We start from the raw sequence: 19821 nt of genomic DNA, 5'->3' as shown, positions 1-19821 counted from the left end.
CTGGGAGCACTGGGCTCCGGTGGGCACCCAGGTCCCGGGACACATGAGCAGGATGGGGCTGTCTCGGTGGGTAGTCAGTTCTGTTCCATCAGCTCGGCCCTGGTCAGACCTGTCCCTTCTGCCAGGTTGTGACCGTTAGGTCGGGAGGGGAGGACGGGGCCCGGGAGCCCCAGGCGCTCTCAGTCCATGAGGGGCTCTGGCCCTCGCTTGTTCTGCAGCATCTGTCATGTTGTTGAACAGAGACTTGAATTTCTCAGAATAGAGTGTTCATTTGGCCTGCTCTGCCCACTCTGTCCGTTTTTGTCTGTAATCCTTCCTACTGAAGCTTCCAAAAAAGATACCGAGCAGCTTTGAGGCCCCAGGAATCCATGAGTCCCATAGAGGACAGGACGGGCCGGTGCTCAGGAGATGTGGGTGGGGCCGTGCCTGAGGCCTGGTGAGGGGCCCGAGGAGCCGCGTCCTGGTTAAGGCATCACGTGGGCGTGAAGATAAGTTCCCCGACCTGGGATTAGGTCACTGCCCTTGACCTGTTAGTGACAGGCCTCTGCCCCCGAGGATTGGGGTGGAAGTATATGTCTCGTTATGTTTCTTTTTTTTTTTTTTTTTGCCCCATATGCATATACTTTTTTTTTTTTTTTTTTTTTGTCTTTTTCTGCCTTTTCTAGGGCCGCTCCTGCGGCATGTGGAGGTTCCCAGGCTATGGGTCCAATCGGAGCTGTAGCCACCGGCCTACTCCAGAGCCACAGCAATGGGGGATCTGAGCCGCGTCTGCGACCTACACCACAGCTCATGGCAACGCCGGATCCCCAACCCACTGAGCAAGGCCAGGGATTGAACCCGCAACCTCATGGTTCCTAGTCGGATTCGTTAACCACTGCGCCACGACGGGAACTCCACTTGTTTTTTTGTTTTTTTTGCTGTGCCCGCGGCATGCAGAAGTTCCCTGGCCAGGGGTCGAATCTGCACCACCGCAGTGACCTGAGCTACTTCGAGACAATGTCACATCCTTAACCTGCCCTGTCACCATGGAATCCCTCGTGGAGTCTCTGAGTCACGGAGCGATTTACCGCCTGCCCTCCTTCTCCTGGGATGCTGTGTGCCCTCCAGCCTCTTAGATTTTGAGGCTGAGCCATAGGCCTGGGCAGAGGCAGCTCACTTGCCCAGCGCCCTGGTCTCCCTCCCGGGCAGGCCATGGCCCGTGCCCTGGGCTGGGCTTCTCCCAGAGGAGAGAGCTGCCTTGTGTTGAGCAGAAGCCAGGCCCTGCTTAGGGTTTGGGCTTATTTTTTGCCTGTGTTTAGTGTGCCTTTATTTGAAATGTGAAGTTGCAAGTTTGAAAAGTGTCCACAGAACACTTTGGGCTGTAGCTCTTCACCTGCTCGAGGCAGATGTTCTGCTTTTGCAGCCCTCGTGCCCCCACCTGGGGCTCTGCTCGCCGCAGGCACTGGGCACGTGCCAGCCCACAGGAATCAGTGTTTCCTGGCCCTTAAATGCTGGTCGGGGGGGGGGGGGAAGAAAGGCTGGAAGCAAACAGTTGTTTGTTTATATTCCACCAGGTCTTTTCCGCATCCCTCTGGGGTGGAATGTTGGTGCCCATTGGCGACAAGCCGTCGAGTATTGCCGACAGGTAAGTCAGTCGTCCTAGACGGACGGGTGGTTTGCATGTGGTTTCCTTTGGGTCTTGGCTGTCGGTGTCCTACGAGATATTTTAGGGAAGTTCGGCTGTTTAGGAAAGCAAATATTTCAAGTGTTAACTTAGTCTGTATGTTCCAGCTGATTTCAAACTCTCTTCTATACCCCATGCTTAATATTTTTGCTTCTGTAGCGGGGAGAGTCAGTTATGTTAAACATTTTGTATTCTCTTTTGAGCATGAAAGAGTCCAGTTCATTGTGTTACAGAGACGTAGCAATAGAGAAACCTTTGAGGAAATAAAGTAGCCCTGCTCAGTGATAAGCAGAGTTAGCATTTGGGATGACAGTTGCCCCCTGAAGAGCTCCGGGGTTACTCCACATGTGAGTGGGAGCTGGCCCTCGGTGCCCACGCTTCCTCCACACCCACGGACTCAGCCACCAACCTAGAGGCATCTGGTATTTGCTGTTGAAGAACAGCCACGCGTGCTGGCCTTTGCGGATCAAACCTGCGTCCTTCAGAAATGCATTCAGCTGTTGCTTTCAGTTGATTTTTTTTTTTTTTGGTGGATGTATATTTGTGTGTGTGTGTATAAATTTATGTACACATCTGTGTTAAATTGATGATTGTGTATTTTGCACACAGTTTGTTTTTGTTTTGTCTTTTTGCCTTTTCTAGGGCTGCTCCTGCGGCCTATGGAGGTTCCCAGGCCAGGGGCCAATTGGAGCTGTAGCCGCCTACGCCACAGCCACAGCCACACCATATCCAAGCCGTGTCTTCGACCTACACCACAGCTCACGGCAACGCTGGATCCTTAACCCACTGAGCGAGGCCAGGGATCAAACCCTCAACCTCATGGTTCCTAGTTGGATTCGTTAACCACTGAGTCACGACAGGAGCTCCCATTTGCACACAGTTTTGTGTCCTCCTTACTTTTTTTTAATGATTTTTAATCATACTTTAAAAATTATTTTCTCAGTGATTTCTCTAGAACTTACAACAGAACCTTCTCTAGAACTTACAACAGAACCTTCACTTACCACAGTCTACTTTAGATTTTATACCAATTTTAATTCCTTTTTTTTAATGATTTTTATTTTTTCCATTATGGTGGGTTTACAGCCTCCTTACTTTTTAAAAGTTAGAGAGTAAGGCATTCAGCAAGTGAGGGGAGGTTTTTCATAAGCAGCATTCCGGTGTTTCATTGTTTGCGTATAATTAACACTGTGGAGACGAACATTGTCAACAAGTTCTGTTCATTTCATTTTCCGAGGAGAGATTCCTCCACGCGGAATTACCGTCCCAAAAGAACGAGCATCTTTCTAAGGCTCGGAAAGAATGTTGCCGCCGGAGCCCGCTGTTTAGAAAGCGCACGGTGGCTGCACTGCTCGCTTGTTATTGGGTTGCTTTGGTGGAGACACTGATCCATCGTCTTGGGGCCCAAGACCTCTCCTTTTAAATCTTGCATTAGCTTCTACCAGCTCAGCCTTTTTGGATAGTATAAAATTTGGAAGTATAAAAATTTTAATTTCTGAACTCTGGGATCTCACAGTTTCACCGCCATGCATCTAATGCACAGAAATGCATTCATAAGAGTACAAAGATGGACGCTCACGGGTGTCCGTTGGTAGCATTATTGATAAGAGCAAAAATTCTAAAGCTCCCACTAGGGGAGTGATTAAGATCTAACACGGCCACTCTAAAGAGACTGTTGAACAGGATGGGATCGCGGTGCCTGAGTTCAGCTCGCATACAAGCAGGTTTAGCTGCTGGCTCCCCAATCAGGGGCGAAGCTGCCGTGTGCCTTGGCGAACAGCCCCGTGGGGCTGCGAGGTCAGCCAGACCAGTGACCGTCGTCAGCTCCGGAGACGGGCACGCGGTGGACGGAGGAGGGAGGGGAAGAACCTTTCCGCTTTTTGTGCTTCCTGGGTCATTTGAATTCTTTCAAAAGAATGTGTGGTTTATCACTAAAAAACTGAATGGAGCCCTCGCCCTTGTTTCTGTAACTGCTGTTAATGGGATATCCAGAGAGGCTTTGCTCAGTTAGAAAACCCAAGTAGTAAAAGCACATTTATAGGCTTTTAAAGGTACGTTCAAATGAATAAACTCAGACAGGCTTTTATCCAGCGGGAAGATGAGAAGAACCGTGCCCTGGTCCCTTTGTGCTGTTTTAGGCACATGGGACGTTCGTGGCACCTCACGTCAGCTAGAGGCTGGGGTGCATCAGCTGGTGTCCCTTCCCTGGCAGCCCTGGTGGCAAGATCGTACACAGCTTCGCTGGGCTCTTTACTTCACGGTTTAGTAATTACCGTGGTCTAAAATCAGGTAGTTCCCGTCGTGGCTCAGCGGTAACAAACCCGGCTAGTATCCATGAGGATGTGGGCTTGATCCCTGGCCTCGCTCAGTGGGTTAAGCATCCAGCGTTGCCGTGAGCAGTGGTGTAGGTTGCAGACGCAGCTCGGATCCCGCGTTGCTGTGGCTGTGGTGTAAGCCGGTAGCTGCGGCTCTGATTGGCCTGGGAGCTTTCATATGCTGCGGGTGCGGCCCTAAAAAGAAAATAAAGAAATAAAATCAGGTTCTGATAAGCTGCTAGATTTTATATGAAATGGATGGGGTGTCTAGTAATTTTTTAACTTACGCTTTCATTTTACTGAGGTATAGTCTTAAGAGTGTGATAACCCAGTCTATTAAGGAACACAAGAGGAATTAACTTTTAGAAATTTAATTAATTAAATTTATTTATTTATTTTTGTCTTTTGAGGGCCTCACCCGTAGCATATGGAGGTTCCCAGGCCAGGGGTTGAATCAGAGCTGCAGCTGCCAGCCTACACCACAGCCACAGCAACCCGGCATCCGAGCCACGTCTGTGACCTACACCACAGGTCGCAGCAACACTGGATCCTTAACCCAATGAGTGAGGTGAGGGATCGAACCCGCATCCTCATGGGTACCAATCAGGTTCGTTAGCCACTGAGCCACGATGGGAACTCCTACTTTTAGAAATTTTAATGCATAATTTTTTCCTAATTTAAAGTCACTATAGAAAATACAAACCGCATTTAACGTAATTCACTTTGGGTCTATTTCCTTCTAGTATTATTTTCCTCTATTTTAAAAATTCAGATTATACTGTTATATAATTTGTATCCTGTTCTTTTTAAAAACGTAATTTTAGCTTAAGCACCTAGGAGGCCGTCTGAGGAGGCGCTGAGAAATAAATCCTTAGCCACTGCAGCGGGTTCCTGTGTGACGGGCCGTCCCCCCTCTCGGGTGCCTTGACCTCTCCTGGGTCCCCAGAGCTTGGAGTGTTGCTTTCGATGTTTCGATTTGGGCTAGAAGTCTGGGTTTTTATGACATTCCCCATACTCCTGCGCATCTTGCGATTCCTGAAGCATTTTGCCGCGTGGCCGAGGTCGAGGACGGCCCCGTGCCCGGCGTGTGTTCCGCACTTCTGTCGCCCGGCGACCTGCCCACCCGCTTCCCTCTGACGTCTGCCTCCTCTTCCAGGTTTTACCTCGGGGGACCCACGAGCGTGCGCGGCTTCAGCATGCACAGCGTTGGGCCGCAGAGCGAAGGTCTGTCGTTCCCCTCGGTACCCCAGACGGAAAGACCAAAGTTAGGGGCACGACCCGTTCCGAAAGCATGTGTGTGTTTACGCGACCACAGTAGTGGATGCCATGTTTCACATCCCAGCGAAACTGGCACCTGACACCGCACACACCTCACCGCAGGCATGGAAAGGGGCCTGTGGGGGAGGTGCTAGAAACTGAGGAAAGACAGCTAAGCAAAAGCTGCATGACTGCCAGCTGTGCCCCCCTCACCCAGAGAGGACCTGCAGGAGCGTTTGGTTGTTTAAAGGTGCATGTCCATAGATGCCTGTCTGGTTTGGTTTGGTTTGCATACTTCTAACCAGTTTCCCCTCGTAACGGAAAGACTTGTAGAGGAACAGGTACTTTTATCAGTTTTATTTTGTTTTGTTTTGTTTGGTCTTTTTGTCTTTTAGGGCCACACCTGCGCATATGGAGCTTCCCAGGCTAGGAGTCTAATTGGAGCTGTAGCCATTGGCTGCTGCCACAGCTGCAGCAACTTGGGATCCAGGCCTCGTCTGCAACCTACACCACAGCTCACGGCAACGCGGGATCCTTAACCCACTGAGTGAGGCCAGGAATCGAACCCACATCCTCATGGATGCTAGTCGGGTTTGCTAACCGCTGAGCCACGGCAGGAACGCCACCTTATCAGTTTTGATGGCTGCTTATTTCAGCTTCTCAACAAACTATAATTTTTTTACATTAGTGGACTTTAAAAATTTGTTTAAGTACATGTAAAATAGCTATTTTTTGGCCACACCCGTGGCACGTGGACGTTCCCAGGCCAGGGATGGAACCCAGACCACAGTTGTAGCAACGCCAGATCCTTAACGCGCTGCACCGCGTGGGGCTTCAGAAGGAACTTTAATATTATAATAAACCACAACGTGCATTGTTATAAAAAGACTGACGAGTACGGTTAAGCATCACTTACGGTTTTGTCGGATAGGAATTATGAATAATTTTAGTAAGTCTTCTAAAATGCGTTTGTCTGCGCTTTCTGAGTCTTCCCCCACTTTACATTGTTCGTTTATGGAGGTTTAGTTGATTGACAGCATTACGTAAGTTTTAGGCGTGCAGCCTAGTGATTCACAGCTTTTTTTTTTTTTTTTTTTTTTTTTTTTTGTCTTTTTGCTATTTCTTTGGGCCGCTCCCGCGGCATATGGAGGTTCCCAGGCTAGGGGTCGAATCAGAGCTGTAGCCACTGGCCTACGCCAGAGCCACAGCAACGCTGGATCCGAGCCGTGTCTGCAACCTACACCACAGCTCACGGCAACGCCGGATCGTTAACCCACTGAGCAAGGGCAGGGACCGAACCCGCAACCTCATGGTTCCTAGTCGGATTCGTTAACCACTGCGCCACGACGGGAACTCCTGATTCACAGCTTTTAAAGCGTCTATTCCAGGGACACTGACTATAAAACATCAGCCCGGATAGTGGTCTTTACTTTTGAGAGCAGTTTTAGGTCAACCGAGCAATTGGGCACCAAGTACCGAGTTGCACTGTAGCGTCTCTGCTTTGACCATCTCCCGTCAGTGTGGGTCACTTGTCGCAGTTGATGAGCCGGCGCTGCTGTGTTATTACGAAATTCCGCAGTTCACATCAGGCTTCATTCTGTGGCATGGGTGTTGACACAGCCGTAAGGGCGTGTCACCTCCCTCTGCAGGGTCACATGGCGTGGTCTCCCTGCCCCGGGAGCTCCCCCCCTCCGCTCCACTGATTCACTCCTCCCTCCCCTCGCTCCCCTCGGCTCTGACAGCCGCCTACTTTCCTGTCTCCAGAGGTTTGCCTTTTCCAGAATGCCGTGTCGTTGGGAATCATACAGTGTCTGCCCTATTCAGCCTGGCCTTTTTGACTAAGCAGTATGCATTCGAGATTCCTCCGTGACTTTTTTTAAAAATACGTCTTAGATTTGTGTCTGCGTCTTTTTAATTGACGTGTAGTAAATTTACAGTATTCTGTTAGTTTCCAGTGTACAGCGTGGAGACGCAGCCCTTCCTGTCTTTCTCTAGCTCGATGGCTCACATCCTTTTAGCGCTGAGTGATATCCCACGGTACGGCTGTCCCGCAGGGGCTTCCTCCCTTGACCCACTGAAGGACGTTTTCCTTGCAGGACTTCCAAGTTTGGGCAGTTAGGAGTAAAGCTGGTGGAAACATCTCTGGGTAGTTTTTTATTGAGACACAAGGTTTCGCCTCGTTGGGCAAATACCAAGGAGCACAGTTGCTGGATTGTATGACACAGCTATGTATAGCTTTGTAAGTAACTGCCAGGCGGTCTTCTCAAATAGCTGTACGGCTTTGCATTCCCACCGGCCATGGGTCAGAAGGATAAACGCTCTATCATGTTTAATGGCTGCATATTTTATTTCACTGCAGTCCTGTGGTCTCTTCAAACCAAATCCCAACTTTTAGACGTTTAGACTCTTTTCTTTTTTCTTGTGGTTATATAACAATGAATCAGTGAGTAACTTTACTGAATCTTCGTATGCATCTCTGAGTTTTACTTTATAATATAAAATTCTAGGTGTAGGATTGCTAAATCAAAGGATTTTGAGTATTCCTGAGGTTTTATCTTGCACTCAGGAAAGCTTGTCTCAGTTATACTCTGTCCAGCAGTGTGTGAGAATTCCTGTTTCTGGAATTCTCCTGGAATTTCACATTACATCAGAGAGTCTCCACGAGTTATTGAAAACTTCAAAAACATCATTTAAATGGACGCATGTTACTATTCCACTATAAAATATTCTATCTCGATTTTAACTGTTTTTTTTTTTTTTTTTTTTCTTTTTCTTCTTTTTGGCTACACTTGCAGCATGTGGCAATTCCTGGGCCAGGGATTGGATCTGAGCTGCAGCCACGGCAACACCAGATCCCTTAACCCAGTGTGCCAGGTTGGGTACCGAACCCACGCCTCCATGGCAGTCTGAGCTGCTGTAGTCGGATTCTTAACCCACTGCGCTACGGCAGGAGCTCCTTCCTTTGTTTTTAAACTGCTTTTTTAATGTGTCTTTTTCTTTTTTCACTGTTAACAAGTATTATGTAGTACCTATATGAAAGTTTTAGAGGCTTCCATTTGCCTGGAAATGAAAACACAGTGTATTTAATGACTTACTCTAAAGGCCCTTGGTAAGACTGTCTGAGCAAGAATGTAGATTGCGGTAACTTTTTTTTTTTTTGGTCTTTTCAGGGCCACATCCGTGGCACGTGGAGGTTCCAGGCTAGGGGTCAAATCAGAGCTATAGCTGCCACCCTACACCACAGTTCACAGCAACGCCAGATCCTGAACCCGCTGAGCAAGGCCAGGGATCAAACCCACAACCTCATGGTTCCTTGTCGGATTCGTTTCTGCTGCGCCACGACAGGAACTCCACGCTGCGGTAGCTCTTCACAAGAGCAGTCATGGCCTGAAACAAAGGACTATTGATAGTAGCCTTAGACTGAAACCCTACTGCCCATCAGCAATAGACCAGGCAAGTCCCTAGTGGGATCTTCACGCTGTGGAATGTTACACAGCAAGGAGGATGCACAGTTTAGCGCACTGCATGGATGGCATGAAAACGTGTGCCAGAAAAAACAGAAGGGGGACCCTGGATGATTCCGTCAGGAAGCTGGGAGACAGCTGAAGTGGTCCACACTGTGGGACGGCAAGTGGTAGTTGCACTTGGCCTGGGTGGTGGGTGGAGACTAGGAAGGGGAACAGGGCTGGGGTGGGGGCTCCTGTCTCCTCCTCTGGGTGCCTGTCGAGGGGTGTGTTCTGTGCCTGGAAGTTCCCTGAGCTGTGCACTTAGGTGTGTGCACTCTCCTCTGAGTGGTCCACACTTGAAGACAGTTTAAAACAGGTGCGCATGGAAGCCCGTCACAGGTTGACGTCCACTGTCAGAAATCCAAGGAGTTCCCGTCGCGGCTCAGCAGAAATGAACCCCGACCCATCTCCATGAGGACGCAGGTTCAATCCCTGGCCTTGCTCCGTGGGTTAAGGATCAGGCGTTGCTGTGGTGTACGCTACAGGCTACAGCTCCAATTCGACCCCTAGCCTGGGAACCTCCATGTGCCATGGGTGCGGCCCTAAAAAGCAAAAAAAAAAAAAAAAAAAAGGAAAAGAAATTCCACGCTACTGTGACAGTCGTCCAGGGTAGATACGTATGTTATGGTTCAGTGTGTGACTATCCAGGCATCAAAATCACATTTTCAGAGAATATGAAGTATTGGAAGAAAGTGCTTACAGTATATTAAAACTAAAAAAAAAAAAAAAAAGGACTGAAATGAAAGAAAGTTATGTATATACAGTGACTTGGATTTGATTTTCTTCATTCATTCTACTTCACTGGATGAAAGAACAGCAGGTGTTGGGTGGTTCTCTCTCACTGGTAGGAATTAAAGGAGAATTTCCTTTTTTTCTACTTCCGTATATTTATCAGATTTTCTACAGCAAGTATGTTATTTTCATGATTAGAATAAAATAGGTTATTTAAGAAAAGAGAGGGACACTTGCTGGGCAGTGAGAGCAAACCCAGTGGCCCTCCTGCTGCCTGTCTGGTCTTTGCTTCCTCAAGAGTTTCAGTTTTGATGGGGGCTGAGGAGATGCTGGAGTCTTTAAGTGAATAACCAGTTCATGCCTTGAGGTTAATCTGGGAGCCAGCCAGTATTTTTCTTTTTCACGGTCTGTCATTTTCCATTAAAGGGGACTAAAGCACGACACGAATGGTGTTTTGTAACAGTGTCAGCATTTCAGGGGTTTTCATGGTTGCTTTACTGTTCACGGCCATGTGTAGTTTGAATGGAACATGCATAGAACATTTTTAGACCCGAGGTGAATGTTACTCTCAGTGGACCGTCTTGAATTTGGGCAAAAGTAATCTCTGTGCCCCCCCCCCCCCCAAAAAAGGACAGTATCCTTGTACCGTGAGTAGCGGACGCCCTGTACCTTCTGATGAATAGCACGCACAGACAGCTCTTTCCAGAGACTGCAGAGACATTTGCTGCATTTTGTGTCTCTCTGTTGTGGTCCGGACATTATTGCAAAATAACGCATCCCGTTCGCCCGGGGACAACGATCGGGTCACCGCCCTTGGTGGGAAAAGTGATGTCCCTTATTCCAAGCATTTCACAGATGATGATAAATGACTGTTTTCGTTCTTTTCTCAATCACACACTAGCTCCCCCCCCCCCCAGTTAAAGCAAATTATAAAACAAACCGGGAGAAAAAGAAGTGTTCTTTATGATGAGGCCAGCAGCAGTGGGAGCCAGAAGAGCAGCTGCCCAGCCCCAGCTCGGGCCCCGGGGGCGTTGTGTGCACAGGTGGGGCGTCAGCGGGGTTGTCAACCTTGTCTTGACCGGTGCTTCTTCCCTGACTAGGAGACTACCTGGGTGGAGAGGCGTACTGGGCCGGCGGCCTGCACCTGTACACCCCGTTACCTTTCCGACCCGGCCAGGGCGGCTTTGGAGAGCTCTTCCGAACGCACTTTTTTCTCAACGCCGGAAACCTCTGCAACCTCAACTATGGTAAAAGCTGGACTATTTAGCAGCCTCTCAGCACAGTCAGCCTTAGGTTTAAAAGCACAGGACACTCGTAGGTGTCTAAGGGTAGGGGCCATGCCTGCCTTAGAGCCCCCACAACACCCAGTCCGGTGCCCAGGATAGAGTCATTGGTTGAATGCATCTAACAGGAGGCAAAGTCTTCATCTGATGCTGGCTGGCAAAGGAAAATCTATTTATTCAGCAAACATTTCTCAAGCGTCGAGTCTGTGCCGGTCACTGAGGGCACAGAGCTGAGTGCGGCCTGGTTCCTTCCTCGAGGAGCACAGGGCAGACGTCCAACTAGGGGGCCATGGAGAGGTGTCTGGAAACCAAGGCCTGGCATAGGCCTTCCTGGTGTAGGTGGTCAGGGGTGGGAAGGTGCCCGTCTGGGCCAGGGGAACACAAGGTGGTAGGCCAGGGGGATGGAGAGGGCCTGCCTTCTCCCGGGACAGCTAGAAGTGCGGTTCCCCCCCCCCCCACTGCGGTCCGTCCTGACCTCACTTCCTGCATTCCTGAACATCTAGGCCTGGCTTTAAAGGTCGCCACAGGCCACACCGAGGAAGAGAGCCAGGGCTGGCCCAAGGACCGCCTGTGGGGGCGGGGGGCGGGGGGATGAGCTGTTAGTCTCACCCCGTTTTCTCTCTTTTCAGGCGAGGGCCCCAAAGCTCACATTCGCAAGCTGGCTGAGTGCATCCGCTGGTCCTACGGGGCCGGGATCGTCCTCAGGCTGGGCAACATCGCCCGGCTGGAGCTGAACTACTGCATCCCCATGGGCGTGCAGGGCGGCGACAGGTAGGTGCTGGGGTCCCTGCCCCAGGGACCTGGCACTTGGTTTTGGCCTCAGCAAATCATGGAACCAGTGCCTTTAGGGTTCAAGGAGAACCTGAATAGTGAGCCAAGGGAACGTACTGGAGTTTTCCCCGTGGGGTTTTTCTCCGTCCGGTTGGGATGAAAACCTGTGACACATCTCCGTCCCCACCGACGCCGTGAGCGCTTGTTCCCAAGAAGCGGGGGCGCCGCTGGCTGGAGGTCTGGCTGCACGCGGGGCAGGGGTTACGGCTCCTGGGCGGAGAGCAGGCCGAGGCTTTGCCGGTGGGGACTTAGCAGGCCGGGGACCTCCTGCTGCAGAGAACGAGAGCCTTCTCTCTGCAGCAGGGACCCGCCCTCTTGGCCTTGCTCCCCCGTCATTTGCTGAGTACTCACTACCTGGATGAATGTGGCACAGGCCACGTACAGGTGTAGAAACTAATTCCATTTCTTAAATTATCGGTATGCGCTGTAGAAATTTTGAGAAGTTCAGAGTCACGATCGGATGTACCGTCGGCTTGGCCTCGTGTCCAGAATACCGTTGACGGGGTTAACCAGCAGGCATTTGTTTCTCACGGTCTCAAGGCTGCAGAGTCCAGGATCTGGGGCTGACTCGTTGGGTTCCTGGTGAAGGGCCCTCTCCTTCTGGCTGTGTCGTCCCCCCCTGCCACCCTGGGCGGGGGCAGAGGAGAGCGGGCAAGCGCTCTAGTGCCTCTTGTGACGGCACGAAGCCCGCCACGCAGCCCTGATCTTGGGTTACCGCCTCCAAGGCCACTTCACTACCCCTGAATGCCCCTCCGGGCGCCACGGCCACAGCCTGGCGGAGGGGCAGCTAGGGCCTCAGCAGCGGGGCCTCTCTCGTCCCCCGATTACTTCCCTGCCAGCGCGGTTCTCCGGGCCCCATGCTGACCTCGGCGGTGTTCCGTCTGTCCTCAGCTGCGGTGCCGAGTCACCGCACTGTGAGGTCGTAGTTTGTCCTCCTTCGAGGGCGTGCGTGGCCCTCAGGTGGGAGATGGTGTTTGGAAAGGCAGCCACCGTGGGGAGCTTCCAGGCGCAGGTCGCTGTGTATCCCCCAGGTCCCCCTGTGGCCATCGATTCAGTAGACTCCTCCCTCTCGGCGCTCACGGGGAGGCTGGCCCGGGATGTTGGGGCCCCTCCTCCGGCTCCAGCTGCTCAGACATCTGGCCTGTTCTTGGCACAGAGCAAAAGCTGAGTGTGCCCTGGTGCTGGGCCTGGCCGCCCTGTGGCTCTGTGGCCCTGGGCGAGTTACCGAACCTCTCTGGGTCTCTGTATCTGGAGAACAGGCGTTCAGGGCAGGACTGAGTGAACTAACACACTCAGCTCACAGGGCAGCAGGTTGTCACCGTGCTGTGTCTCGTTCTTGCTGCTGCTGCGCTACCCGTGCCCTCGTCCCACCAGCTGCTCGTGTAGGAAGCAAACCCTGTGCTGTTGTGGGGCCCCTCTGCACCCCCAGAGTCACTGCGCCGCTGCACCTGGCTGTTGGAGACCCGCCGCAGGCAGGATGAACGCTTAGGGCGGGAGGGCAACCCTTGCTACTTAGCTGAGTGCTCGCCTGTGGGAGACACATGCAAAGCACTTCCGACGGATGGGAACCGAGACGGCTCTCAGCGGCACCAGGGAGGGCCAGCCGCTGAGGCCCAAGTGCGTGCCGTGGCCTCTGTACCCGCCGCCCCCCAAGAGCCAGAACGCGCTGAGACCAGTGTCCCCACCTGGGGCGTACCTGCAGAAAGATAAGAATTCTCTTCCTCAATCAGACTTGAATGCTTTCTCTTTTCTTTTTCCTTCTTGGGGCTGCACCTGCAGCACATGGAAGTTCCCGGGCTAGGCATTGAATCAGAGCTGCAGCTGCCGGTCTACACCACATTCACCGCAACTTGGGATCTGAGCCGAGTCTTCAACCTACACCACAGCCCACAGCAATGCTGGATCCTCAACCCACTGAGTGAGGCCAGGGCTGAACCCACGTCCTCATGGATACCAGTTGGGTTTGTTACCACTGAGCCACCAGGGGAACTCCCACCCTTGAATTCTATACCAGCTTCCCCGTCTCAGAACGCACAGGCCGCCGCCTCCGCAAGGGTCGATGGCTGTGGCTTAACCATGCTTAGGGTTAGTCCACATTATACAGGTAACTGCGTGTAAATGTTTCTCACTACGTAGAAAGCGTGTGTAGGTGTTTAACCGCGGCCTCACTGTCCCTTTTACCCTAATGGCTGACAGTCAGCTCCCGCGGAGTGACCTCGGCCCCTCTATGCAGCCAGCCCCTGCCCTGTCCCTCCCTGGCTGTGTCCTGCAGGCTCTGGGCCTCCTGTCCTTGAGCCTGGGCGCTGGGGCCCACCCTGCCGGCGCCGCGGGCCTGCCGTCCGTGGCTGCAGTGTCCTCAGAGGCCACTGGGTGTCGCTCTGCGCCCAGGATCAGCAGCACTGCCCTCGGGAGCCTGCGTCCTTCCTCTCAGGACCTGCAGAGTATTCTCCTCTCCTCTCTGCCTCTCTCGGGGTTAATTTTGAAAACCGTGTTTCAGATATTAATTTCAAACGCGGCTTCTTCCGGAAGGAGGAGCCATGCTGTGCCGGTGACATTTAAAGACCAGAACCGAAGGCCGCTCCCCTGCCCCCCAGGCTGCGCGGCCGTCTTGGGACCTCAGCACACGCCGCAGATGCTTTTGTGAGCAGCGAGTGAGCGTCCCAGTGCCCGGGGAGCGGCCTTCACGTGATGTGTGGCTTCATCTGAAGTTGGATCGTCAGAACTGGACTTCTGTGATATTCGAGTGACGTTGCAGGAGTTTATTGTTCATTTATAACATTGGGCGGCCACACTCTGGTTTCTCGTTATGTCGTGTAACGCTTTTGCCTTTTAAAATCGGGCAGCAAGCAGGCTGGGGAATGACATGTGTGCGAATCATCCACAGACCCACCCCCCCCGCCCCACCCGGTTAATGCAGTCGCTCTGTAATTAGGATTTCAGACCTTTGCAAACATGGAAACCGGTGTGAGATATTTGGTGAATTTTGTACTAGAGGTGGCTTATGGCACTGGTGTCTCTGGGCGCCAATGCATTCTGTCACCCTGCGTCCTACCGGGTGTGGTCCCTGGAGACCCGCTGGTGGCTGAGGCAGCTTACGGGGAGAGCGGCTCACAGTAGCAGAGAACGGCGAGAAGGGGGTCATGGCAGCTGTGGAGGGCGTGAGGGGGCCTCCTAGAGGAGGCGATGTTGGGAGTGAAGCTTCGGGAAGGACGGCCAGGGCTTGTGGAAGTGCTGGAGCCAGGTGGTGGCTGCACAAAGCGCCGGTGGGGGAGTTCCCGTCATGGCACAGTGGTTAATGAATCCGACTGGGAACCATGAAGTTGCCGGTTCCATCCCTGGCCTTGCTCAGTGGGTTAAGGATCCAGTGTTGCCGTGAGCTGCGGTGTAGGTCACAGATGCGGCTCGGATCCCTCGTTGCTGTAGCTCTGGCGTAGGCTGGCGGCTACAGCTCCAATTCGACCCCTAACCTGGGATCCTCCATATGCCGTGGGAATCGGCCCTAGAAAAGGCAGAAAGACAAAAAAACAAAAAGAAAAACAAACCACGCCAGTGGGCCCCAGCTCGTACTGTTTTGCAGGAGCAGGAGTGAGCTGTGGGGTGGCCCTGGATGCCAGCGGGGGCCCGTTCACTCTCACCCCCACCCGTCTCTGCCTTCCAGCCTCTCTGGCCTTTTCGCTTCTGGCACAGTCAGGGTCTTTGCGCTCTGGCCCTGCTCGGTCTCTTCACTGCTGAGTTCCCGTGCAGTGAATGCCGAGTCGGCGCCTGGCGTTCCTGAGTGCCAGCCGGCCGAGATGGGAGCCTGTTGAAGATAAGGGGCTCCTGCCACAGGGCCGTGCATGGGCCCTGAAGGCTTGGCAGCATCAGGGTGCTCGGGGCCCTGGCATGGCCTTGGTCAAGACCCCGAGGCAGCCCTGGTGGTGCCGAGTTGGAGGCGGTGAAGTGCAGGCAGGAGGCCTTCAGAGTGGCACAGCCAGGGCCACGGAAGGGGGAGACTGGGAGGCCCGGGGGACATGAGACGGGAAGGTGGGTGAGGCTGAGGCTGTCTCCTGGCACTCAGCCTCGTGCGACTCTGTGACACTGGTTTGGAAATTTGTAGTGGGTATTTTTTCTGTGACATGTTTATAGGGTTTCTGCACATAAAGCTTGCTTGTAAAGCTGCTTAATCTGTTTATAGTCCAAATAAACAAGCCTTTATTGGGAACCCTGCTTGTTTCTGGACCGCGTAAGCCCAGGGCTGAACTCATTTTTCTCTTGTAGCTTATTTTCAGACGTTTTTCTAAAGCGCGAATGTAGGCATGGACCAGTTCATGGACCCGATGGTATAACACACAGAAATAAATCATTTAGGTGTGAGCACAGCCCAGTCGTACAGACATGGGGCTTTGGTTGTGGCTCTTTGCCTTTTAAGGACAGTGGGGAGCTTCACTCAGCATCACAAGGGGCTGTGGCCGTCCCTTCCGGTCAGGCGACTTCAGCTGAGGCACTCGGTGCCTGAGCGCCCTGGACCTGCAGAAGGTCGCCCGCGGCAGTGACGATTCTCGGTCTTGAATCTCTTGGTTGATCAGATGTCCTGTCCCCTCGCTCACAGTCAGGTCGAAAAGGCAGAACTTAGGCCGGTTTCCCCAGGCCCTGAGTCCTGAGACGGGGCCAGGGCCCAGGCGTGACCTTAGAAAGCTCTGCTTTGCTCTGATCGAAGGCGCCCTTCTTGTCCGGCTTTCCTGGAAAGTGTCCGCAACCTGCAGGAACGCCGAGCTTCACAGCTGCTCGGTCTATTGCTGGTTGGGATTCAGGATGTTGTTTTCCTGTAACTCACGCTTCCTGGTGTTCAGGTCCCCAGTTTAGCCCTTTGTCCCACGTACAGCACTGGTCCTGCCCCGGAGGGCGGCCAGCAGGTGGGCAGCAGTGCCACAGGTGACCGGGCGCCTGCCCTTCACACGGAGATGCGCGGCGTCGCTGTGGAGTCTTGGGAATCCGGGTTCCCGGGCTGCAGCCCAGCCCTCGCCCCGAGGGCAGCCAGGGTGTGGAGACGGAAGCCCCAGGGGCCCCACGCGTCTGCTCCCGAGTTCTGGTCTGCTGCTCCCGCTGTGGGTGGTGCCATGGCCACACGCCCCGGGACCCTCCTGGGTCTGGGCGGCCCGAGCTCTGCCGGCCTCTCCGCTCCCTCCCGGCCTCCCTGGGTGCCCTTCCACGGCCACCCCTCTGCTCAGCGCTCTGCTCTGTGCAGAAGGTGCCTCGCAGCGCTCCTCTCGCCCTCTCGGGAGCCTTCTCTTCCCCCGGGAACTGTGCTCTTCATAAAACCTTTCTCTCCCGGGTCGTCCTTCTCTCTGGTCGCCGCTGGGTCAGGACTCGGGGAATGGAGGTGTCGAGGGGCGGGAAGGGGGGACCAGCAGAGGAAGGGGCCGCAGGGCTGGCCGACGAGCGAGCAGACGGGCAGACGGGCAGGAGTCGGAGAGGGGGAAGAGCCCGAGGGCCCCCCGCCCCCGGGCATCGCGTCCCGAGTCCAGAGGTGCTTGTTTACGGGGCTGGGAAGACGGGGGAGCAGAGCAGTCCGCAGTGTTGATTTCCTGCATTAAAAACCTTTTGTTTTAGGATATGTGACGGCGTCCAGTTTGGAGCTGGGATCAGGTTCCTGTAGCCGATGCTGAGGCCTCCGGCCCCTCCAGGAGCAACTTGCGGACTGGGCAGCAGTGAGTCACTTGGTGCCACACGCTTTGTCTCCAAACGACCGCAGTCCTTGTGGGAAACCACGTCAATAAATTTTAAAGACAAACACTCAACTGCCTCTTGGACGCAATTTGCTTTTCCAGCCAGTGTGACCCCCCACTGTGTCCCACCCCGAGGCTTCCCAGAGGCCCACGAGCCAGGGGACGGGACAGATGGTGGGGGGCTCCTGTCAGACAGCCCCCGACTCCATGTTCATCCCAGACTCTTTGGGGCTTGGAATCTGGTTCCCACGCGTCAGAAGCGATGAGCAGAGCCCGCTGACAGGGGCTGCGATGGCTCAGTCATCTCACCTGAGCCTCTCTGCGTGGAGGGAGGGGTCACAGGTAACGTTAGGGACCCCGAGGTGAGGGGGGGTGATGTGTTTCTGGAGGAGCAGCAGCGTCAGTCAGGACGAGTGAAGTGGCCTCCCGTCCCTGCTCTAACAAAGGACCACAAAGCCAGTGGCCTAACGCGACACAGAGCGGCCACCTTGCAGTCAGGAGGTCAGCATCCAGAAGGGTCTTCTTGGGCTGGAAGTCAAGGTGGCAGCAGGCCAGCGTCCCTTCTGGAGGCGCCGGGGGGTGTTTCCTGGCCTTTCCCAGCTTCCAGAAGGTTCCACGTCCCGTGTTTTCCAAGCCAGCAGCTTGGCACCTCTAGCCTCCTCGGACTCTGCCTCCCAGCGCCGTCTTTTGGGGCCGTTGTGGCTCTGCCGGGCCCTCCTGGGCCGTTCAGGTGGATCTTGCTCAAGGTCAGAGGACCCGCAGCCCGGGTTCTCGCTGCGATCTCAGTGCCCCCGCCGTGTCACATGACGTCTTCATAGGCTCCTGGCGCTAGACTGTGGACGTCGGTGGGGACCGTCGGTCTGCCTGACACACCCAGTAGCTCTCAGAGTCACATTTCGGGGTGTGTACCAAACTTAAACCTCCTTTGAATTCTTCTCAAAAAGCTGCCATAGGAAGACACCCAGGGATGCGCCCGGGGCCCGGAGAGGCCTCGGCCGGGGCGTTTACTGCGGGATCTCCTCCCTCCCGGCCACAGCCGAGTCCGCTTCGCTCACGCCCGAGAGGTGCCTGTGTCTCTGCCAGGGGCGCTTGGGTGTCCAGAGCAGCTTGAGTCCAAGGCCCCGGCCGCCGAGGGCTCGTCCCGTCCTCCCCGCCTGTGGGAGCCACCGGGCTTTGGCCGAGAGCACGTGAGTAGAGGCAGTTTGACGTTTCCTGACAGTGGCTGGGCACCTGGGCACTAGACGTCTTTCCCTGGGTTTTCTTGTTTCTGGTTTCACATTTCACGGCCTTTTCAGGGGCCTCTGGACCCTCTGGCACTTCTCAGAGCTCCGCACCAGGTGGCTTTCGAGGGGAGTTGCGCTGTGGCATCTGACCCGATCCCCCCGTGCTTTATGCCCGCAGGTCCACCCGCGCTGTGGCCGGCTCTCTTCCTCGGGCTTGGGCATTTGGGAAAGACAGGTTCACAGAGTTGTGCGCATCTTCCAAACACTGACGCCCGCCGTGATCATGCCACGCTCGCCAGCGTCGCCACCCGTCTCATCGGGAGGAGCTCTGATTGCAGAGCTGCCAGGCGCGCGGTGGTGGGTACAGGTTTCCCCAAGTTCCAGCTTCGCATCAAAGCTCCCGTTGTCTCACGGGCAGCAAGTGCTGGTCGTTGCTTTTTCCCTGACGCTCCCTTCGTTCGTTTTCAAGGACGTGTCTGCCGGATACTCACCTCAGAATGACCCCAGGTTGGCAGGCGAGCCTTCAGGGAAAAGGGACAGATGCTGCAGGGCGAGAGCCCCCGGCTCCCTCGCAGCCCAGCCGCCCAGCTCTTCCTGGAGACAGACGTGCTCTCCGCGTGCCCAGCAGAATGCGGAGGGGCTGGGATTTAATGAAGCCTCACCGGGGATGTTTTGGGGTAAATCCGGCATGTCCAGCCCGCTCCTGGCTGCAGGGGACAGTGACCTCCAGGGCCGGCTGGGGCTACACTCCTCTTGCTCAGGCCCCAGCACCTGTATCCGCTGTCACGTTTGCGCGAGCGTGTCACCCCAGTAGACTAAGTCGCGGAGTGACCTCTTCATGGCACTATTTTTTCCCCCTTGTTACAGCTGCACGTGCGACATATGGAGGTTCCCAGGCTAGGGGTCAAATGGGAGCTGCAGCCGCCAGCCTGCACCACAGCCACAGCAACACGGGATCTGAGCCACGTCTGCGACCTGTGCCACAGCTGTGGCAACACTGGATCCTTGACGCACTGAGTGAGGCCAGGGATTGAACCGGCATCCTCGTGGAACTGATTGGGTTCTTAACCCGCAGAGCCGCAGTGGGAATTCCCTCTTTGTGTCATTATAAAAATTGTTTTGTCCTCACAGAGCCCTTGAAATTCTCAGGGACCCCCAGGGACCACAGGATGAGAACCTGATCTGTCATCATCCAGAGCAGATTGTTTCAGCCCGAGGGACTTCTCTCTGGGCGGCGCCCAGGGATTTGCATTAGAGTCATTGCGAGATGCCTGGGGTGATGCCAGGGTCCTTGTGAGGGACCAGC

At 54.1% G+C, this 19821-nt stretch overlaps 1 protein-coding gene across 3 annotated transcripts in view; it reads left to right on the top strand.

Annotated features, from left to right (window-relative positions):
* The window catches only part of SAMM50 (SAMM50 sorting and assembly machinery component), a 36658-nt gene extending 19294 nt beyond the window's left edge, over window positions 1–17364 (top strand). For all 3 annotated transcript variants that reach the window (XM_021091403.1, XM_021091404.1, XM_021091405.1), the window contains exons 11-15: window positions 1554–1624; window positions 5135–5202; window positions 10574–10720; window positions 11386–11527; window positions 17177–17364. In XM_021091403.1, coding sequence (XP_020947062.1) covers window positions 1554–1624; window positions 5135–5202; window positions 10574–10720; window positions 11386–11527; window positions 17177–17222 — 474 coding nt within the window. In that variant the 3' untranslated portion in view covers window positions 17223–17364. The remainder of the gene's footprint in view (window positions 1–1553; window positions 1625–5134; window positions 5203–10573; window positions 10721–11385; window positions 11528–17176) is intronic.

This window comes from Sus scrofa, chromosome 5 (assembly GCF_000003025.6).
Source record: "Sus scrofa isolate TJ Tabasco breed Duroc chromosome 5, Sscrofa11.1, whole genome shotgun sequence".
NCBI classification, from domain to species: domain Eukaryota; kingdom Metazoa; phylum Chordata; class Mammalia; order Artiodactyla; family Suidae; genus Sus; species Sus scrofa.
The sequence above is the reverse complement of the archived record's forward strand: the minus strand, read 5'-3'. Positions and strand labels throughout refer to the sequence as shown.